Source organism: Ornithorhynchus anatinus, chromosome 6 (assembly GCF_004115215.2).
Source record: "Ornithorhynchus anatinus isolate Pmale09 chromosome 6, mOrnAna1.pri.v4, whole genome shotgun sequence".
In the NCBI taxonomy this organism is placed as follows: Eukaryota; Metazoa; Chordata; class Mammalia; order Monotremata; family Ornithorhynchidae; genus Ornithorhynchus; species Ornithorhynchus anatinus.
Genome location: NC_041733.1, coordinates 18177669 through 18197331, shown reverse-complemented (window position 1 = coordinate 18197331; position 19663 = coordinate 18177669). Strand labels below are relative to the sequence as shown.

At 48.5% G+C, this 19663-nt stretch overlaps 1 protein-coding gene across 1 annotated transcript in view; it reads right to left on the bottom strand.

Moving 5' to 3' along the window:
- Positions 1 to 797: 797 nt before the first annotated feature.
- Positions 798 to 19663, bottom strand: part of XPNPEP2 (X-prolyl aminopeptidase 2) — a 34130-nt gene continuing 15264 nt past the window's right edge. The window contains 19 exon segments of the mRNA XM_029068066.2: positions 798 to 1193; positions 1196 to 1243; positions 1334 to 1416; positions 2066 to 2078; positions 2207 to 2258; positions 2260 to 2293; positions 3242 to 3276; positions 3279 to 3295; positions 4222 to 4261; positions 4263 to 4283; positions 4285 to 4328; positions 6613 to 6682; positions 8612 to 8672; positions 9014 to 9085; positions 10422 to 10499; positions 15054 to 15163; positions 16287 to 16376; positions 16904 to 17099; positions 18762 to 18843. Coding sequence (XP_028923899.1) covers positions 1036 to 1193; positions 1196 to 1243; positions 1334 to 1416; positions 2066 to 2078; positions 2207 to 2258; positions 2260 to 2293; positions 3242 to 3276; positions 3279 to 3295; positions 4222 to 4261; positions 4263 to 4283; positions 4285 to 4328; positions 6613 to 6682; positions 8612 to 8672; positions 9014 to 9085; positions 10422 to 10499; positions 15054 to 15163; positions 16287 to 16376; positions 16904 to 17099; positions 18762 to 18843 — 1304 coding nt within the window. The 3' untranslated portion in view covers positions 798 to 1035.

Here is a 19663-nt window from a genome sequence, read left to right as displayed (position 1 = left end):
GAGATGATGGCTGGGGAGAGAGTGAAAAAGATAGCGTGCTGGCAAAGGTCCTGGCTTTGGACAGAGAAAAATGCAGAGACCTGGAGAGAGATGGTCACAGGGATCACTTTGGAAGCAGGAATGGTGAAAGATTGAAGGCTCATTCTGGGGTACAGTACTCTCCCAAGCGCTTAATACCGTGCTCTAGTCATAGCGAGTGCTCAGTCAATACCACTGATGGATTGATTGATTGGAAGAGGGATGGAGTAACGGACTTCACCTTCCCCCCGGGATGCAAATCACGTGACCTTATGCTTTAACTGAGCAAACGGTTTCTGGCCCCCTGGGACGGTCAGCGGGGTCGGAGAGAGATGGAGGGAGATCTCGGAGGCTGGGAGGAGGAGGATGGGTGACCCAAAAGTTTCCAGGTCAGTTGAGGAACAGCTTGAGAAGCAGCATGGCCTAGTGGAAAGTCAGAGGACCTGGGTTCTAACACCGCCTCTGCCACTTGCCTGCTGTGGGACTTAGGGCAAAGTGACTTGGCTTTCCTGTGTGCCTCGGTTTCTTCATCTGTAAAATGGAGACTAAACACCCTCTCTCCCTCCCGAGCCTCATGTGGGACGGGGACCTATGTCCAGTCTGATTATCTTGCATCGACCCGAGTGCTTGGCACAGAGTAAAAGTGCCTAACAAACACCATCGTCATGATTATTTTCAACAAGGCCAGCAGAAAGTCCAACAGGCTGTACGGTCTGGAAGTTGGGAATGCCAAAGGAGCCGCGACTGTTGATCATCCCAGGGGGCCAGAAACCATTCGCTCAGTTAGAGCATACGTTCACGTGATTTGTATGACTACTGGCTCGGAGGGGAAGAGCATTTTGCTTTCAGTGTCGGGTTCATTTCCCCGCACGGGAGGAGGAGTAAAGGGATCTTGAGATGGAGGCTGCCGGACCGTGAACCCTCTAGAGGGAGGGCCATTGCCTCGGCCCCCGCCGGTCAGTGCGGGGAGAGGAGTGTGGTTCCCTGGGGTGGGAGAGGAAGTGCCTGGGGATGGGACTAGGCTTGGAGGAATGGCATAAAGGCCGCCATGAGGGCAGCCACGCCTGCGGTGCCCAGGGATGAGGGGAGCGGATTCCCGTGGGAGAAAGGCTTGGTGTGCTCCTGCAGCCAGGACAACTCCTCATGCAGATTTCTCTTCCGCAGCTCGGCCGATCTTCTTCCCGGATGGTATGGTAGTATTTATCCAGGTACTGGAGCTGAGAGGAAGGGGGTAATGGGGGTGAGCCGGGGGGTGATCGGTCTCCTGCCCGGGCCCTTCCTCTGCCTCCCCTCCCCCGGGGGACTCACCTGCTCCGGGACATGATGCTGGTGTCGATGAGGTTCCGGTCATAGGGCACCAGGGACACCAATTCGAAGGTCAGGGAGCGCCCGGGGGTACTGTGGGACCACAGGAAAGATCGGCTGAGGGTTTCCTGCTCCTTCTGGCACTGCCCTGACTGGCTCCCTTTACTCATTCTCCCTCCCAGCCCCATACCACCTTTTGTACATATCTCTAATTTATTTCTATTAACGTCTGCCTCCCTCTCTAGACTGTAAGCTCGTTGTGGGCAGGAAATGTATCTATTTATATTGCTCTACTGTACTCTCCAAGCGCTTAGTTCAGTGCTCTGGCACATAAGTAGGATGACTGACTGTTCCTGTCTGGACTATTTGACACCCTCCTCCAGACTCAGGTGCATATCCAATCATCTCCCCTTCAAGTTTAGAGCATTACCTCATCGTCATTTTCCCTGTCCTGCCCTTATGCCCTGCCTTGGTCTTCCCTTCACAGTCATTTTCCCTGCTGGATTCCCACAATACCTCCTTTTGGAAATTGCCCTGTTCAGGCCTTGGGGGTCCCTGAAGCCAGGAGCAGGTTTGACTTTTGGGGTGTTAATTATTCTCCAATCGGGGACTGTTCATCAGCATCCACAACCCTCCCACGTGCAAGCATCCATTTGGATATGGCTTTCGGCCTTCTGCTACTTTTTTTTTACTGATATTTAGCTTTTTGGATTTTTTTTATGGTATTGTGTTAAGGCCTTACTATGTGCCAGGCACTATACTAAGCACTGGGGTGGATACAAGATGGACTGTGGACCAGTGTCCATTGTGATATTTTGTATTTTTCCCAGTGGTTTCTTGTTCAAAAAAGCAAATGGTTTCTTTTAAATCTCTGGTAATTTACCTTGGTCTGGGGCTTCTACCACGAGGGCCACATCCTCAAGACGGATTCCAAAATTCGCCGTCATGATAATAGCCAGGTTCTGGGGAACAAAGAGAAGCCATTGGGAGGGGCCGTTCAGAAAAATCCCAGGAGATTGCTGGGCTGACTCCGGAAAGGGTCACCCCCATGTTGGTGCTGCCTCTTGGCAATACAGGACAGTAGTGGTGTCCGTGTCTGGAGTGGAGAAGCCCAACAAGATGATGCCCAGGTGCCAGGTCTCCCGTTGAACCTTCTGCTCACTTTTCCTATGCATTTTTCTACACAAATGTTTCCCCACTCATTAAGAAAACTCAGTGGTTGTCCATCCACCTCGCAGCAAACAAAAACTTCCTACCATTGGCTTTAAAGCACTCAAACCACCTTGCCCGCTCCTACCTCATCTCTTCTACTCTCCTACTACAACCCAGCCCACCCCACTTTGCTCCTCAAATGCTAACGCTCTCACTGTACCTCGAGCTCGTCCACCTCACCGCCGACCCCTTGTCCATGTCCCTGCCCCTGGCCTGGAACACCTCCCCCTCATAGGCAAACAGACAATTACTCTCCCCTCCTTCAAAACCTTTTTGAAGGCACATCTCCTCCATGAGGCCTTACCTGACTAAGCCCTGCTTTTCTCTTCTGCCACTCCCTTCTCTGTCACCCTGACTTCTCCCTTTTTTCATCTCCCCTCCAAGATACCCAGCACTTATGTATATATCTGTAATTTATTTATATTAATGTCGGTCTTCCCCTCTAGACTGTAAGCTCGCCATGGCAGGGAATATGTCTGTTTTTTGGTTCTACTGTAACTCTCCCCAAGTGCTTAGTACAGTGCTCTGCACAAAGTAAGCACTCAAATAAATGCAACTGCTGACTGCCTGAACTCACTCCTTCCTCCCTGCTCCTACTGGATGTTAATCTCTTGCTCCCCTCAGAGCAAGACACAGCCCCAAGGAAATGCCTGGTTCACTTTCTGGGCAGTGAAGGAAGAGGGTTGAGGAGCTGCACCTATGGAGGGTGAACATTCCCTGGGTCATGGCGATGTTGTTGGAGGCTGGAATCCCACCGGCCCTGGAAAGAAAAGAAAGGTAAAATTTATGCCTCCCCCAAGGGATGAGAGCTTGGGTGGAACTGGAAGATGGGTGAGGAGGGATTGGGCAGGCTGGCTATTGACTCCCCGCTCCCCCACCGTTACCCTCCGTGGGGCCACCGCTTACACTTTGGCTACTTGCACGGAACAATCTTGGCTGGCAGGCCCAGTGGTAGACTGAAAGTAATGTCATCAAATCCTTCCTGTGTTAGTGATAACTGAGTCATTACGTGACTACAAGAGCAAGAGTTTGGAGATGGGCTAGTTGCTAGAGGGGAACGGCTAAGCGATTGGGTAAATGATGAAGAATGAGGAGCATTTTCTGCCATGTGTAATGTCCTGGGTTCTAGCTGAAACTGGGGCTCAACAGGACAGAAGTGATAGTTCCATCTGTGAACTGTTAGGGAGCCATTTACGCTCGTGAACGGTCAGGGAGTCACTCGTGTTTCTTGAACAGTCAGAGAGTCACCTAAATTGGTTAGAAGGTGACCCACATTCGTGAGCAATCAGAAAGTTTACACTGAACAGTCAGGGATCTACCGGCAATTGTCAACCATTCAAAGAGTCACTCATACTGGTGAAACAGTCAGGGAGTCACCTTCACTGTTAGACAGTCAGAGAGGGACCCATACTTGGGAGGCAATCAGAAAGTCAGCATTCATGAACAATCAGGGAGCCATCTGCACTCATGACGTTCAGGGAGTCATCTGCGCTCACCGAACAGTCAGGGAGAACTCGTGAACAGGTAGAGAGTCACCACTCTGGTGAACAGTCAGAGAGTGACCCACACTGGTGAACAATACCAAGTCAGGGAGTCATTCCCGCTAGGCGCAACAGCCAGGGAGACATTCACACCTGTGGAACAATCAATTATTTGCACTAGTAAACAGCCAAGGAAGTCACTTACACTCGTGAACAGTCAGGAAATTTCCAACACCATGGCCTGTGGCCATGACCATAGTTGAGTCCCAATTTCCCAGAGAGCTCTGCGGGCAAAGGCCTCCATGATTCTTCCTAAAGGAGAAAATGTCTTTGCAATCAAGGAAAGTCCTTGGTCTACCGCCATGCCCCAGTCCAGTAACTTTGATTTCCATTTATGGTCTCAGAACATGACCAGCCCTGGGTTAGGTTCAGAGAAAGCAACATGGCCTAGTGGATAGAGCAGAGGCCTGGAGGTCAGAAGGACCTGGGTTCTAATTCCAGCTCTACCATTTGTCTATTTGTGATCTTGGGCAAGTCACTTCACTTCTCTGGGCCTCACTTACCTCATCTATACCATGGGGATTAAGACTGTGATCCCCATGTGGGACAGGGACTGTGTCCAACCTGGTTTGGTTGTATCTGCCCTTGAGCTTAGTAGAGTGCCTGGCATATAGTAAGCACCTAACAAATACACACCACTATTATTATCTGTGTTCATATTTATCAGAGCTACAGGGATCTGGGGTACAAAGCAGATATATGCCTCTAAAGGGCATTCAATGACCTTTGGTGGTTGATGATAATGGTCAAGTGTGTCATTTTCCCTTTTCTACTGGTTCCTGGAAGAGAGTCTCATAATCGATCAATTATTGGTATTTATTGAGTGCTTACCATGTGCAGCACAAAAAGAAAAAGCATGGCCTAGTAGGTAAGAGCACGGGGCTGGAAACCAGAAGGACATGGGTTCTAATCCCAGCTTTTCCACATGCCTGCTTTGTGACCTTGTGCAAGTCACTTCATTTCTCTGTGCCTCAGTTATCTTGGCTGTAAAATGGGGATAAAGACTGTGAGCCCTTTGTGGGACAAGGTACAGTGCCTGGCACATAGTAAGTGCTTAACATATACCACAATTATTATTGTTGTTATTAGTATCATCACCCAGACATCTCTCCGGTGGGGTGGGCATCAAGCCTTCCAATAACTGCACCCCTGTCCCCTCCCAGGCTAATCAATCAATCAATCAGTGGTATTTATCAAGGGCTTACTGTGTGCAGAACGCTGTACTAAGCACTTGGGAGAGTACAACAGCTCCTCTGTGTGACCTTGGGCAAGTCACCTCACTCTCCGTGCCTCAATTCCCTCATCTGTAAAATGGTGACTAAAACGTCCTCCCTGTGGTCCAGGGACTGTGTCCAACCTAATTATTTTGAACCTACCACAGCATTTGATAGAGTGCCTTGGGTAAGCACTTAAAAAAAAAAGAACAAAAGCTGACAAAAAGAGAGAACAAAACAAAAAACTCCGACTACCGGAAATTGAAGTGGCTGAAGCTGCTGGGTCGCTTTCTGTCTCTTCTTTTAAATGGTATTTGCAAAGCACTTACTAAGCTGCACTAAGTGCTGGGGTAGATACAAGATAATCAGGTTGGATACCATCCATGTCCCACATTTTCCACATTTTCCCCATTTTCCTTATGAGGTAACCGAGGCACAGAGAAGTGAAGTGACTTGCCCAAAGTCACTCAGCAGAAAAGTGGTGCACCCGGAATTATAACCCAGGTCCTCTGACTCTCAGGCCTGTGCTCCTTCCACCAAGTCATGCTGATTCTCTTCCTTTTCCCTGTCTTTTCCTGACTTTGGAGTCTGCTCTCCCACTGTGACAGTCAACAGAGGTTCCAGGCTCTTGTGGAAAAAAAAGCTCTGCCTTTATCTGGTCCTCCGAATACTGGACAAATAAATGAGGCAGTTCTAGAGCTGTGTGCAGCTAGCTGGGTTTGAACCTGACCCAGCGGGCATCAAAGGAGGAATTAGGCTAAGGCTTATTTCAAAGTGAGCCAAGGTTCATGAAAGGTGACTACAGTCTTTTCTAAAACACAGCTCTGTGTCAAGGTCTGAGTTTGTGGCTGCAGCCAACTAGAAAAAAAATAGGAGAAATGAGAGAGGAGAAAAGAGAAACTGCTTACTTGTGGCTTCTTTTTATCATGAGATTTATTGAGAGACCAACCCCCACGTAGGCCCAGCTGACCCAGTCACGCTTCAGGTAGGCCTGCTTCAGACACCTACCTATTAATAATTTGTGGTATTTGGTAAACTCACGGTATGTGTTGCGCATGGTATTAAACCCTGGGCTAGATACAAGATCATCAGGTTGGACGCTGTCCCCATCTCACAATGGGCTCGTAGTCTGAAGAAGAGGGAGATCAGTTATCTTATCCCCATTTTACAGATGAGGAAACTGAGGCACAGAGGCATTAAGTGACTTTTCTAAGGTCATACGGCAAGCAAGTGGCAGAGGAGGGATTAGAACTCAGGTCCTCTGACTCCTGGGCCCGTGATCTTTTCACCAGGCCTCGCGGATTCCCAAGGTACCTGCTTACCTGAAGTTTTGAAGGGGAAGACAAGCCTGGAAAGGTCAATATTTCCCATCAGCACTCGGGTGTAGGCTTCCTTGGGGGGACAGAGAGCAGAGGATAAACAGGCCAGATCAGGTTAGTGATGCTGTTTGAAAGTTTAAGACAACAGTCCTGATGAGCTAAAAACCCTGAGATTCTGCTGGTTCATATTTGTGCGTGTTGCCCCTCAGCGAATGACATTCTGGGGAGCCCCCGTCCCCTAACCATCCCCCCACCATCCCTTGGACCTACGCCCTCTCAGTTTCCCCAGCCCTCAGTGGTGGGGAACTGACTGGTCCTGACCAGAGGCAGAATTAATTATTTTTTGTATCTGAGGTAAGTGTTTTTTGTTTTTGTTTTTTTTTTTTCTATGGTATTTGTTAAGCACTTTCTATGTGGCAGGCACTGTTCTACGTTCTGGGGTAGATACAAGGAAATCGGGTTGGTCACAGACTGTGTCCCACATGGGGCTCACAGTCTAGAGAAGCAGCTTGGCTCAGTGGAAAGAGCACGGGCTTTGGAGTCAGAGGTCATGAGTTCGAATCCCAGCTCTGCCACTTGTCAGCTGTGTGACTCTGGGCAAGTCACTTCACTTCTCTGTGCCTCAGTTACCTCATCTGTAAAATGGGGATTAAGACTGTGAGCCCCACGTGGGACAACCTGATTCCCCTGTGTCTACCCCAGCGCTTAGAACAGTGCTCTGCACATAGTAAGCGCTTAACAAATACCAACATTATTATTATTATTATTAAATCTCCATTTTCTAGCTGAGGTAACTGAGGCACAGAGAAGTTAAATGATTTGCCTAGAGTGCTTGGGCCTAAGCGCTAAATACAGCGCTCTGCCTATAATAAGTGATCGTTAAATAGCATTGATGATGCCCAGGCTGCCTTGGCCAGAGTGAAGGAGACGGAGTGGAGCTGAGAGGCCCCGGAGTTGGGGGTCTCCTCAGGCATCCTTAGTCAGAGATGCGGTGATGCTGACAAACTTGATGCGTGGCCTAGTGGAAAGAGCATGGGCTTGGGAGTCAGAGAACTTGAGTTCTAATTCCGGTGCTGCCAAAGGCTTGCTGGGTGACCTTGGGTAAAGTCGCTTAGCTTCTCTGTGTCTCAGTTAACTTGTTCTCCTTCTTAGACTATAAGCTCATTCTTATACTGTAAGCTTGTACTCTATACTGTAGGCTCATTGTGGGCAGGGAATGTGTCTGTTTATTGTTATATCGTACTCTCCCAAATTCTCAGTACAGTGGTCTGAACCCATGACCTTCTGACTCCCAGGCCCGTTCCCTATCCACTACGCCATGCTGCTTCTCTCTTATTATTATTATTATAACAACTCTGTTGTACTGGACCTCTCCCGAGCACTTCGTACTCTGCATACCGTGAACGCCCAGTAAATACCAGTGATCGACTGACCGCATGTCCTGTGCTAGGGACTCTGCTGGCTCCAACCCATAAGAACAGGGAAGGAAGAAGAAGTCAGTGCCAGAGGGATAAAGGTGAACTTGACCTTCAATCTTCCTGGGCCAAAGCCAGAAAAAAGACATCCTCACAACCAGAGTTGAAACTAGATACGATTGATATCGATATTTACCGTTGATTGATTGGAGGGGTATTCAATCAATCAGTGGTATTTATTGAGCACTTACTGTGTGCAGACCACTGTACTAAATGCTCAGGAGAGAACAGGACAACAGAGTTGGTAGACAAGTTCCAGGCCCATAACAAGATTACAGTCTATGGGAGAAAACAGACATTAAAATCTATCACTCACTCAAAAATCAATGGTATTTATTGAGCGCTTAAGTGCAGAGCAATGTACTAAGGTCTCGGGGACGAATAATACAACGGAGTTAGTAGAAAGGTCCCCTACCCTCAACAAGCTTACAGTCGAGAAGTTATTCTGAGCTGCACGGCACCTCCCCTCACCCTCCCCTTGTCCCCCTTCACCCCTCAAAAGGTGAGGTCAGACCCCAGGTTCGTACCTTCTGGAAAGAGGAGGGTTTGCCCCAGTGGACAGTCCTGGTGATGTCAGTTGTTCCATCCCTGCACCGAAGGGCAAACAACCTTTAACCTGGTGGCGGGGCAGGGTTGAGTCCCAGTGCTTAGGCCTCTTCTTCCCCAGGCACTCCCTGAGGGCCTAGCCAAATTTTGCCCTCCTTATGGGAGCTGAATGATTACTTGTGGGTCAGCTGTTTAGGTTTGGGAGGATGAAAGCAGACATCCCAGTGCCACCTCCGATGCCGGAGTGAGAGGCCCGAGCCGCTAGGGGGGCTTGGGATGAGGGAGAAGCGGGAGGGGGTCGGGGTGTGGATCAGTCAATCACCAGGCTGGGACTTTTGGGGAATGAGGACCAGCTGAGGGGCTGAGAGCCAAGCACTACGCACCAATATTGTCCTCCCGAATCCAGGAGGTACATTTCGTTGTGGGACAGCATCCGGTGGGTCTCATTGGATGGACTGAAGAGGCAAATGGTACCAATAAGGAGACGGATGATATTTTTCCCCATCAATCCTTGCTCGCCCCCTGCCCTGCCCATATAGGCTTCCCTAGGAGGTTTGCGGTCACTTGGGGCTCTGGGATTGGACAGGGGACAAAACCGCAGAATGATGTCAGGGATCAGGGATGGAGGGGTGAGGCGTGTGGCTTGGGGTCAGACCTGGCACACCATCTTAAAAAAAAACAAGAACTGAGTCCTCTTTTTTTTTTTAATGATATTTGTTTAGAATTTACTACCTGCCAGGCACTGTTCTAAGAGCTGGAGTAGATACAAGATAATCAGGTTGGATACAGTCCCTGTTCCATATGGGGCTCACACTCAATCTCCATTTTACAGTTGAGGTATCTGAGTCCCAGAAAGTGAAGCGACTTGCCCAAGGCCACACAGCAGACAAGTACTGGAGCTGGGATTAGAACCTGGGTTCTATCCACGAGGCCATGCTGCTTTTCAGCCTTTCCATTCTAGATGTTCCTAGAGTCCTCACTCTAGGCTTCAAAAACTCCTCACTCTAGGCTTCAAGGCTCTCCATCACCTTGCCCCTTCCTACCTCTCCTCCCTTCTCTCTTTCTACCGCCCACCCCGCACGCTCCGCTCCTCCGCCGCCCACCTCCTCACCGTCCCTCGGTCTCGCCTATCCCGCCGTCGACCCCTGGGTCACGTCCTCCCGCGGTCCTGGAACGCCCTCCCTCCTCACCTCCACCAAACTGATTCTCTTTCCCTCTTCAAAACCTTACTTAAAAATCACCTCCTCCAAGAGGCGTTCCCAGACTGAGCTCCTCTTCCCCCTCTACTCCCTCTGCCATCCCCCTTTACCTCTCCGCAGCTAAAGCCTCATTTTCCCCTTTTCCCTCTGCTCCTCCACTTCTCCCTTCCCATCCCCACAGCACTGTATTCGTCCGCTCAACTGTATATATTTTCGTTACCCTATTTATTTTGTTAATGAATTGTACATCGCCTTGATTCTATTTAGTTGCCATTGTTTTTACGAGATGTTCTTCCCCTTGACGCTGTTTAGTGCCATTGTTCTCGTCTGTCCGTCTCCCCCGATTAGACTGTAAGCCCGTCAAACGGCAGGGACTGTCTCTATCTGTTGCCGACTTGTTCACCCCAAGCGCTTAGTACAGTGCTCTGCACATAGTAAGCGCTCAATAAATACTATTGAATGAATAGAGTCCTTCCAGCCCTCCAGGAACCAGCAATCACAAATAACATCCAGCCTTCTCCCCCATGAAATCACTAACCCAGTGGGCCCCGTGGATGCCTTGGGCAACTGATTTTCCCAGGGGAACACCTACCTGTAATGGGCCAGAGCTGCATTCAGTCCGCTGGCCGAGATGGTTTCAAAACTTGGCCCATCGCAGTATTTCTCCTCTCTGGGCAGGATGATTGGAAAATAATAACAACAATTAAAACCACCACAACAATAAAAATAATAATAATAATGATTATAATTATGGTATTTGTTAAGTGCTGACTAGGTTCCAAGCACTGTACTAAATGCTGGAGTACATCTAAAATACTTTATTTGGCCACAGTCTTTGATAATAATAACAATTATGGTATTTGTGGTACAATAATAACAATAAGCTTTCTAGTATTTGTTAAGTGCTGACTAGGTTCCAAGGACTGTACTAAGTGCCGGGATACTAAAATACTTAATTTGGCCTCGGTCCTTAATAATAATAATTATGGTATTTGTTAAGCCCTTATTATGGGCAAGGCACTGTACTAAGCTCTGGAGCGGATATGAGCAAATTGGGTTGGACACAGTCCCTGTCTCACATGAGATTCACGGTCTCATTCCCTATTTCACAGATGAGGTAACTGAGGCACAGAGAAGTGAAATGAAGTGAGTTGCCCAAAGTCACACAGCTGGCAAGTGGTGGAGCCGGGATTAGAATCCACAACCTCCTGACTCCCAGGCTGGTGCTCTGTCCACTACGCCATGCTGCTTCTCTAAGCAACATGTTCTGCACAGGGCTCTTAGTCTAAAAGGGGGAGGAGAATGGGTATTGAACCCCCATTCTACAGGTGAGGAAAATGAGGAACAAAGACATTGAATGATCTTCCCAAGGTCACAGAGCAGACAAGTCGCGTAGCTGAGATTTGAACCAGGGTTTCCTGACTCCAAGGCCCTGGTTCTTTCATTCATTCATTCAATCATATTTATTTAGTTCCTACTAAGAGCAGAGCACTGTACTAAGTGCTTGGAAAGTACAATTCAGCAATAAAGAGAGACAATCCCTGACCACGCCAGATTTACAGTCTAGAAGGGCTTACCACCAGGCCTCAGTGTTACCACCAGGCCTCAGTGTTTTTCAAATCAAAGTCTTCTGTGCCAGGATTTGTGGCTAATATGTCAATCTAGTGGCCATGTCTTGTCAAACACTAGCATAATATTGAAAATAATAGTAATAATAATATGTTTAAGTTCTTACTATATGCCAAGATCTGTACTAAACACTAGGGTAGATGTAAGATAATCAGGTTAGTCTGTCCCACATGGGGTCTGTCTCTCCCCACTCCAGTCTATTCTTCATTCCGCTGCCCGGATCATCTTCCTACAGAAACGCTCTGGGCCTGTCACTCCCCTCCTCAAAAACCTCCAGTGGTTGCCTATCAACCTCCGCCCGAAACAAAAACTCCTCACTCTTGACTTCAAAGCCCTCCATCACCTCGCCTCCTCCTACCTCACCTCCCTTCTCTCTTTCTACTGCCCACCCTGTAGGCTCCGCTTCTCTGCTGCTCACCTCCTCACTGACCCCCATTCACGCCTATCTCGCCGTCGACCCCTGGCCCACGTCCTCCCTCTGTCCTGGAACGCCCTCCCTCCTCACCTCCGCCAATCTAACTCTCTTCCCCTCTTCAAAGCCCTACTGAGAGCTCACCTTCCCAGACTGAGCCTCCCCTTTCCCTCTGCTCCTCCTCCCCTCCTCTTCCCCACCTCTCCTCCTCTCAGCACTGTGCTTATTTGTATATATTATTCATTACCCTATTTCTTTTGTTAATGAGGTGTATAACTCCATGATTCTATTTATCGTAATGATGTTGCCTTGTTTTGTTTTGTTCTGTTTTGCTCTGCTGTCTGTCTCCTCTGTTTAGACTATGAGCCTGTGGTTGGGCAGAGGTGTCTCTATCTGTTGCTGAATGTACATTCCAAGCAGTTAGTACAGTGCTCTGCACATAGGAAGTGCTCAATAAAGACTATTGAATAAATGAATGAATAGGATTGAATCCCTATTTTACGGATGAGGAAACCGAAGTACAGAGGAAATGAAGTGACTTTCCCAAAGTCACACGAATCAGGATTAGAATCTAATCCTGGAAGTCAGGATTAGAACCCAGGTTCTCTGACTCCCAGGCCTATGCTCAGTAGGCCACACTGCTTCAGAAGGAGCAGAAATCTGGAAGCACTCTGAAAACACACTGGCTCCTTCCCTCTCACTGTCTGTGTTTGCTTGGGTCTCTATTTCAGTCTGCTCATGTCCATCACCGGGCTGGAGAAGCAGTGTGGCTTAGTGGCAAGAGCACAGGCTTGGGAGTCAGAGGAGGTGGGTTCTAATGCCGACTCTGCCGCTTGTCTGTTGTGTGAACTTGGGCAAGTCACTTAACTAGAGAAGCAGCGTGGCTCAGTGGAAAGAGCCCGGGTTTAGGAGTCAGAGGACACGGGTTCTAATCCTCGCTCAGCCACATAGCTGTGTGACTTCAGGCAAGTCACTTAACTTGCCCTCTTCAAAACTTGGAGAAGCAGCGTGGCTCAGTGGAAAGAGCACGGGCTTTGGAGTCAGAGGTGATGGGTTCGAACCCCAGCTCTGCCACTTGTCAGCTGTGTGACTTTGGGCAAGTCACTTAACTTCTCGGTGCCTCAGTTCCCTCATCTGTAAAATGGGGATTAAGACTGTGAGCCCCACGTGGGACAACCTGATTCCCCTGTGTCTACCCCAGCGCTTAGAACAGTGCTCGGCACATAGTTAGAAGCAGCGTGGCTCAGTGGAAAGAGCACGGGCTTTGGAGTCAGGGCTCATGAGTTCGAATCCCAGCTCTGCCACTTGGCTGTGTGACTGTGGGCAAGTCACTTAACTTCTCTGTGCCTCAGTTCCCTCAACTGTAAAATGGGGATTAAGACTGTGAGCCCCACGTGGGACAACCTGATTCCCCTATGTCTACCCCAGCGCTTAGAACAGTGCTCGGCACATAGTAAGCGCTTAACAAATACCAACATTATTAACTTCTCGGTGCCTCAGTTACCTCATCTGTAAAATGGGGATGAAGACTGTGAGCCTCCCGTGGGACAACCTGATGACCCTGTATCTACCCTTAGAACAGTGCTCAGCACATAGCGAGCGCTTAACAAATAGCAACAAATAGCAACATCCTCTGGGCTTCAGTTTCCTCATTTGTAAAATGGGGATTAAGACCGTGAGCTCCAAATGGGACAGGGATTCTGTCCAACCTGATTACCTCGTATCAACCCCTGCTTTTCGAATAGTGCTTGGCACTGGTGAGCGCTTAACAAAATACCAGAATTATTATTATCAGGCCACGAGAATCCCCCACCCCTGTAGAACTCGGGTCTGCAATTTCCGCAGAGACCCAGACCTCCGAAGCAGCCAGCAGGGGTCGCAGTTGCATCATGTACATTTTGCAGTTGAGCCGTCGATAGTATTTATTGAATACTATTTATTGAGCGCTTACTATGTGCAGAACCCTGTACTAAGCTTCTGGAATGGACAATTCGGCAACAGATAGAGACAATCCCCGCCCAATGACGGGCTCATAGTCTAAACGACGGGCTCAGACCCGAGGAGTTTTAGGAGAGAACCAAACAAGGCCAACACCAAAACTCCTTCCCCATTCCCAGCCCCGCACCTCGTGGATCCCCAAAATCACGGGAGAAAGAACCCGAAGGTACCAAGTTTGGGAGGTTTCCTTTTCATTCTCCACTCACGAACTAAGGGCGGGGAGGAGAAGCAGGAGCATGGCCTAGTGGAGCGAGCATAGGCCTGGAAGTTGGGAGGATATGAGTTTGTTGTTGTTTGTTAATGGTATTTGTTAAGCGTGTACTATGTGCTGAACGCTGTTCTAAGCGCTGGGGTAGATACAGGGTAATCAGATTGTCCCACGTGGGGCTCACATTTTTTAATCCCCATTTTTACAGATGACGGAACCGAGGCCCAGACAAGTGAAGTGACTTACCCAAAGTCACACAGCAGACAAGTGGCGGAACCGGGATTAGAACCCACGACCTCTGACTTCCAAGCCCGTGCTCTTTCTACTAAGCCAAGCTGCTTCTAATTCGGACCCCGCCATTTACCCGCTGGGTGACCTTAGGCGAGTCATTTAACTTCTCTGTGCCTCAGTTCCCTCACCTGTAAAATGGGAATTTAGACTGTGGGCCCCATGTGGGACCAGGGACTGCTTCCAACCTCATTAACTTGTATCTACTCCAGCGTTTAGAACAGTGCCTAGCACATAATAAGCGCTTAACCAATACTATTTTTAAAAAGGGGACCTTTTCTACCAATTCTGTAGTATGGTACTCTCCCAAGAGATTAGTTCAGTGCTCTACACACAGTAAACACTCAGTAAATACCATTGATTTCTTGTAACTCTTATGACTCTTAGCACTTCCTATGTGCTAAACATATGAGATTGGATAGAGTTGTTGCCTCATATGGGAGTCACACACTATCATCCCCATTTTGCAGATGAGGAAACTGAGGCCCAGAGCGGTTAAGTGGCCCGCTCCCAGATGCACAGCAAGTCAGTGGCAGAGTGGCAACTTGAACCCTGGTCTCCTGACTCACAGTTCTGTCCTCTCCCCACTAGGCCATGCTGCCTCCCTTGTGAATTGCCGGTACTCCCATCCACACTAAGTAAAAGGAAGAGGGAGAAACCTAAGAAAAGTGTCTCTATGTGGCACTCACCGTCGCAGCTGGTCCACATAAACTGCTCCCGAGAATTCATTCACCGTCCCCTTGGGGACGTTCTTCTCCAGCCAGACCAGGTAGCGGATGACTGCCACAGCATCCCGCACCTATGGAGAAGGGTCACGTGGGGTGCTTAGTGTCTTCTGGTGAGTTCATTATGGGCAGGGAATGTGTCTGTTATTTCTCCTGTATTGTCCACTCCCAAGTGCTCAGAACAGTGCTCTGCACACAGTAAGCACTCAATAAATACCATGGATCGACTGATTAGCACAGGATAGGGCTGGGGAACTAACAGAGCTCAAGGAATGTGGTGGTTGCTTCTGGGCCTTTAGCATTTGTAACAGCCTGGGCCCTGACTGACAAAATCAATCAGTCAATCATATATATATATATATATATATATATATATATATATATATGTAGAGTGTTCCTACTGACAAAATCAATCAAATATATATAGAAAGAGAGAGTGCTTTCAGTGTGCAGAGCACTCTACTGAGTGCTTGGGAGCGTGCAGAGTTGGTAGGCATGTTCCCTGCTTTCAGGCCAGAGGGGGAGAAAGGGATTCTAATATACTTATATTTTGTGGGACTTCTGCCCCCCTCTGTTGGTTTCCCAGTTCTTTCTCTGTTTCTTTCCCCAGGGATCCCTGGCTCTTAAAAGAAGAGGCCTGCACATGTGGGATATTCGGATGAAATAATTTTGTAGGTGGAAAATGACTGGAGGTGGACACAGTAGTTGCTATAGATAATGATGGGGACCACAGAATAGAAGTTAAAAATACATTAAAGGTAGGGGGAAGCAGCAGAGACTAAAGATATGTATTGGAGGTGGGTGCGTGTCACAGTGCTTAGAGGTCCACCCCATGCCTTCCATGTGACCTTGGGCAGGTCACTTCACTTCTCGCTGCCGCAGTTCCCTCACCTGTAAAATGGGAATTAAACACCTGTTCTCCCTCCTACTTATTCTGTGAGCCCTGGGTGGGACAAGGACTGTGTCTGACCTGATTATCTTGTGTCTTCCCCAGCACTTAGAACAGTGCTTGATACATAGTAAGCGCTTAACAAAATAATTATTATTAGGACAAAGTTGAGCCTTCTTTTTAATTGTATTTGTCAAGCGCTTACTTTCTGCTTAGTTCCTGCTCTTTCCTGGTGTCTGGTTTGAGACTCCCCAGATCCCGCCCCCCTTCCCAGAACAGGGCCATGGAAAAACCAGGCTGGAACTCACGTGGGCCGCTCTCAGAAGTTCCTGTTCCTTTTGGTTCTTCACCGCCTTCGTCATCATCACTGGGGAGTAGGGCTCCGCCACTAGTTTTTCCTGGGAGAACAGAGAGAAGGAGTCAGATCTCTCTGGGACTCCAGCACCTCACACAAGAGCTGGTGGAGGTGTCCAGACTTGGGAGAGGGCTGGGTTTAGTGACTTGTCAGAGGCCATTGGCTTCGTCCAACCTTCTGGGCCCCGTTGATAGGAAGCACCGAGCTAGGGCCGAGGAATGGGGGCCCATGACCGGGAGAGAAAATGACAGGAGGCACAACTCAGGAAAGCAGCATGGCCCAGTGGCTAGAGTAGAGGCCTGGGAGTCAGAAGGACGTGTGTTCTAATCCCAGCTCCACCACTTGTCAACTGTGTGATTTTGGGCAAGTCACCTAACTTCTCTGTGCCTCAGTTCCCTCACCTGGAAAACGGACTGTGAGCCCCATGTGGGATGGAGACTGTATCCAACCTGATTAGCATGCAACTATCCCAGCGCTTAGAACAGTGTTCGACACATAATAAGCACTTTATAAATACCACCATCATTATCTACTCAGGATGGGGCTGGTTCTTTTGGGGAATTTTTTTACCTGGGGGATTACCCCATAGAGTCCATACGTCGTATATTCCGTCCCAATCCAGATCCTGACATCTTCTTCTGCGTACTTCCTGATGCTATCCTGAACTTGATCATAATCCTGGATCTGCACGCACAAGTCGGCTTTGCACTCGGTGTTCAGATACTGCTTGACTTCCGAGTCCAGCCGACTCCCATTTACAAATAAACTGAGGGGACAGACACGATAATCATCATCACCGTTGTGGTATTCCCTAAGCATTTACTATGTGCCAAACACTGTTCTAAGTGCTGGGGTAGATACAAGATAATCAGGTCAGACCAAGTCCTGGTCCCCTAAGGGGCTCATGGTCTAACTTGTTGTGGGCAGGGAATGTGTCTACCAAACTCTATTGTATTGTATTCTCTCAAGACTTTAATAGAGTGCTCTGCACACAGTGAACGTCCAATAAATACCTCTGATCGATTGAATGGTGGAGAACAGATTCTGAATCCCTATTCTAAAGAGATAGAAATTGAAGCTCGGAAAAGTTAACTCTGTAGTATCTTACTCTCCTAAATGCTTAGTACAGTGTTCTGCACACAGTAAGTGCTCAATAAATATGATTAAGTGACTTGCCCAAGGTCACAGAGTAGGCAAGTAGCAGACCCATGCTCTTCCCGTTAGTCCACACTGCTTCCCCAGCAGTAAGAACTGAGGTCTACAGACATGAATATGAATAAATTAGGGATATATATATAAGTGTTGTGGGAAGGGGTGAATAGGAAATGCCTCAAGAGTACAGATCCAGGTACATGGACTTGGTGAGATAAAGGCCGGATCCTCAGTTGAATTTTCCCAAGCACTTAGAACAGTACTCAGCACAGAGTAAGTGCTCAGTAAATACTATTGATTGAATGATTGATCGAGAAGATTCCAGATCATCTTGAGGCACTCTTCCCTGTCTGTGTGCTTGGCAGGAGATGGTTAGGAGAGGGTGGAAATCCAGTGTGATGGATTCCAATTCCCTCCTTGCTAGATTATGCGAGAAGGAGGCTAGTAAGGCCCAAAGTCACACAGCAGACAAGTGGTAGAGCCAGCCTCTAGAGACAAGCCTGTGCTCTATCTATTAGGCCACACTTACTTACCAACTTCCCCTGCTTATCCCCGTGACATTCTCTGCCCATTGGCTTGTTTTTCCTCTGCCTTTCCACATTCCTTTTTCTGAGGGTCTTTCCAAAGGATTTCTCTGCAGGCAGCCTTCCTCCCCTCAAACTTCTTTACCTGCCTTTCTTTCACTTTTGATTCTGCGGCCTCTCTGGCTTTCCCCTTTTCTGCCTCAACGGCACCCGCCGGGGTTTCTTTTCTCCTTGGCTAGCTTTCGTGCTTCTTAGATGCTTCTACCTTGTCTTTCCCTGAAGATTTCACCTCCTGATGACTGGACCCTAATCAGTTTGATTAGGGCAACTCTAAACACCCCCTCCTTGGTCCTCCAAGGAGTGCTGAGGTGAAGAGAGAGGCACTGTTACTGGATTTTCCTCCACCTCTCTGCCCTGCCCACTTCTCTCTTCCTGACTCCCCACCTCAAACTAGCAGCTAACCAACACCCCACAGCTGCTTCTCCTTTGGGGGTCTCGGTTTCAGATTCCATTTGCCCTGCACTCTTTGGTTCCCTGTTTGTACCAGGTGGCTGAAGGAAGGAAGAGGCAGAGGACTGTGATCTTTCTCTATGGATGGCCTGTACCTGGCCCGAGCCAAAGTTCATAGGGAAGAGGAAGCGGCATCTTCCTGGGTGGAAGGACCAGGCAAAAACCCAAAAGAGGACCTGCCTGGTTTTTGACAGGGGCAGGGGCGGGTGACTGGGGGCATGGAAGGTGGTGTAAAGTGGTACCTTATGGATGTGTTGGTCAGCAGGGTGTATGAGTAGAAGAAAGGGTTGTACTGGATGTCTCTGCTACGCAGGTTGAAAAGCCCTGAGGAGGAGAACAGAAAACTGGCCTGCTCACTACCACGTCATTGGTGAGAGGGGTCTCAGCAGCCTCTGGACTATCTTCGGCCCGCTCTCCAGTGCTCTTCTTCAACAATAATATCAGTAATGATAATAATAATAATAACAATAGTGATAATGTTACTGGTTAAGTATTTACTATGTGCCAAACGTCGACTGAGGGCAAAGACCACCGGTCCTGACTGCCACTCACGAGAGTGGATTGGAGGAAGTACAGTGACAGGCGATGGGGGAAGACTAGGAATCTGAGGGAATCTGGCACCAAGATCAAGGTTGGGCTGTGGAGAACAGATTATCTGCTGCTAGAGGATTGCCGGGGGTCAGGTCGAGAGGGTGAAGCGATGTGAGTTCTAATTCTGACTCTGCCAAGTGCCTGCTGTGTGACCCTGGGCAAGTCGCTTAACTTCTCTGTGCCTCAGGTTCATCAACTGTAAAATGGGGGTAACTGTTTTCCCTCCTACTTAGACTACGAGTCCCATGAGGGATAGGGGCTGTGTCTGACCTAATTAACTTGTACCTGTCCCAGAGTTTAGAACAGGTTTTGAAACATTAGTAAGCACTTAACAAATACCGTAAAAAAAACCCACCGTTCTAAGTTCTAGGGTAGATATGAGTTATTCAGGTTAGACATAGTCTTTGTCCCAAATAGGCTTCACAGTCTAAGTAGGAGGGAGTAGGATTTAATCCCCAGTTTACAGAAGAGATAACAGGCACAGAAAGTTAAGTGATTTGCCCAAGGTGACACAGCAAGCAATTGGCAGAGCCAGGATCAGAACCCATGGCTT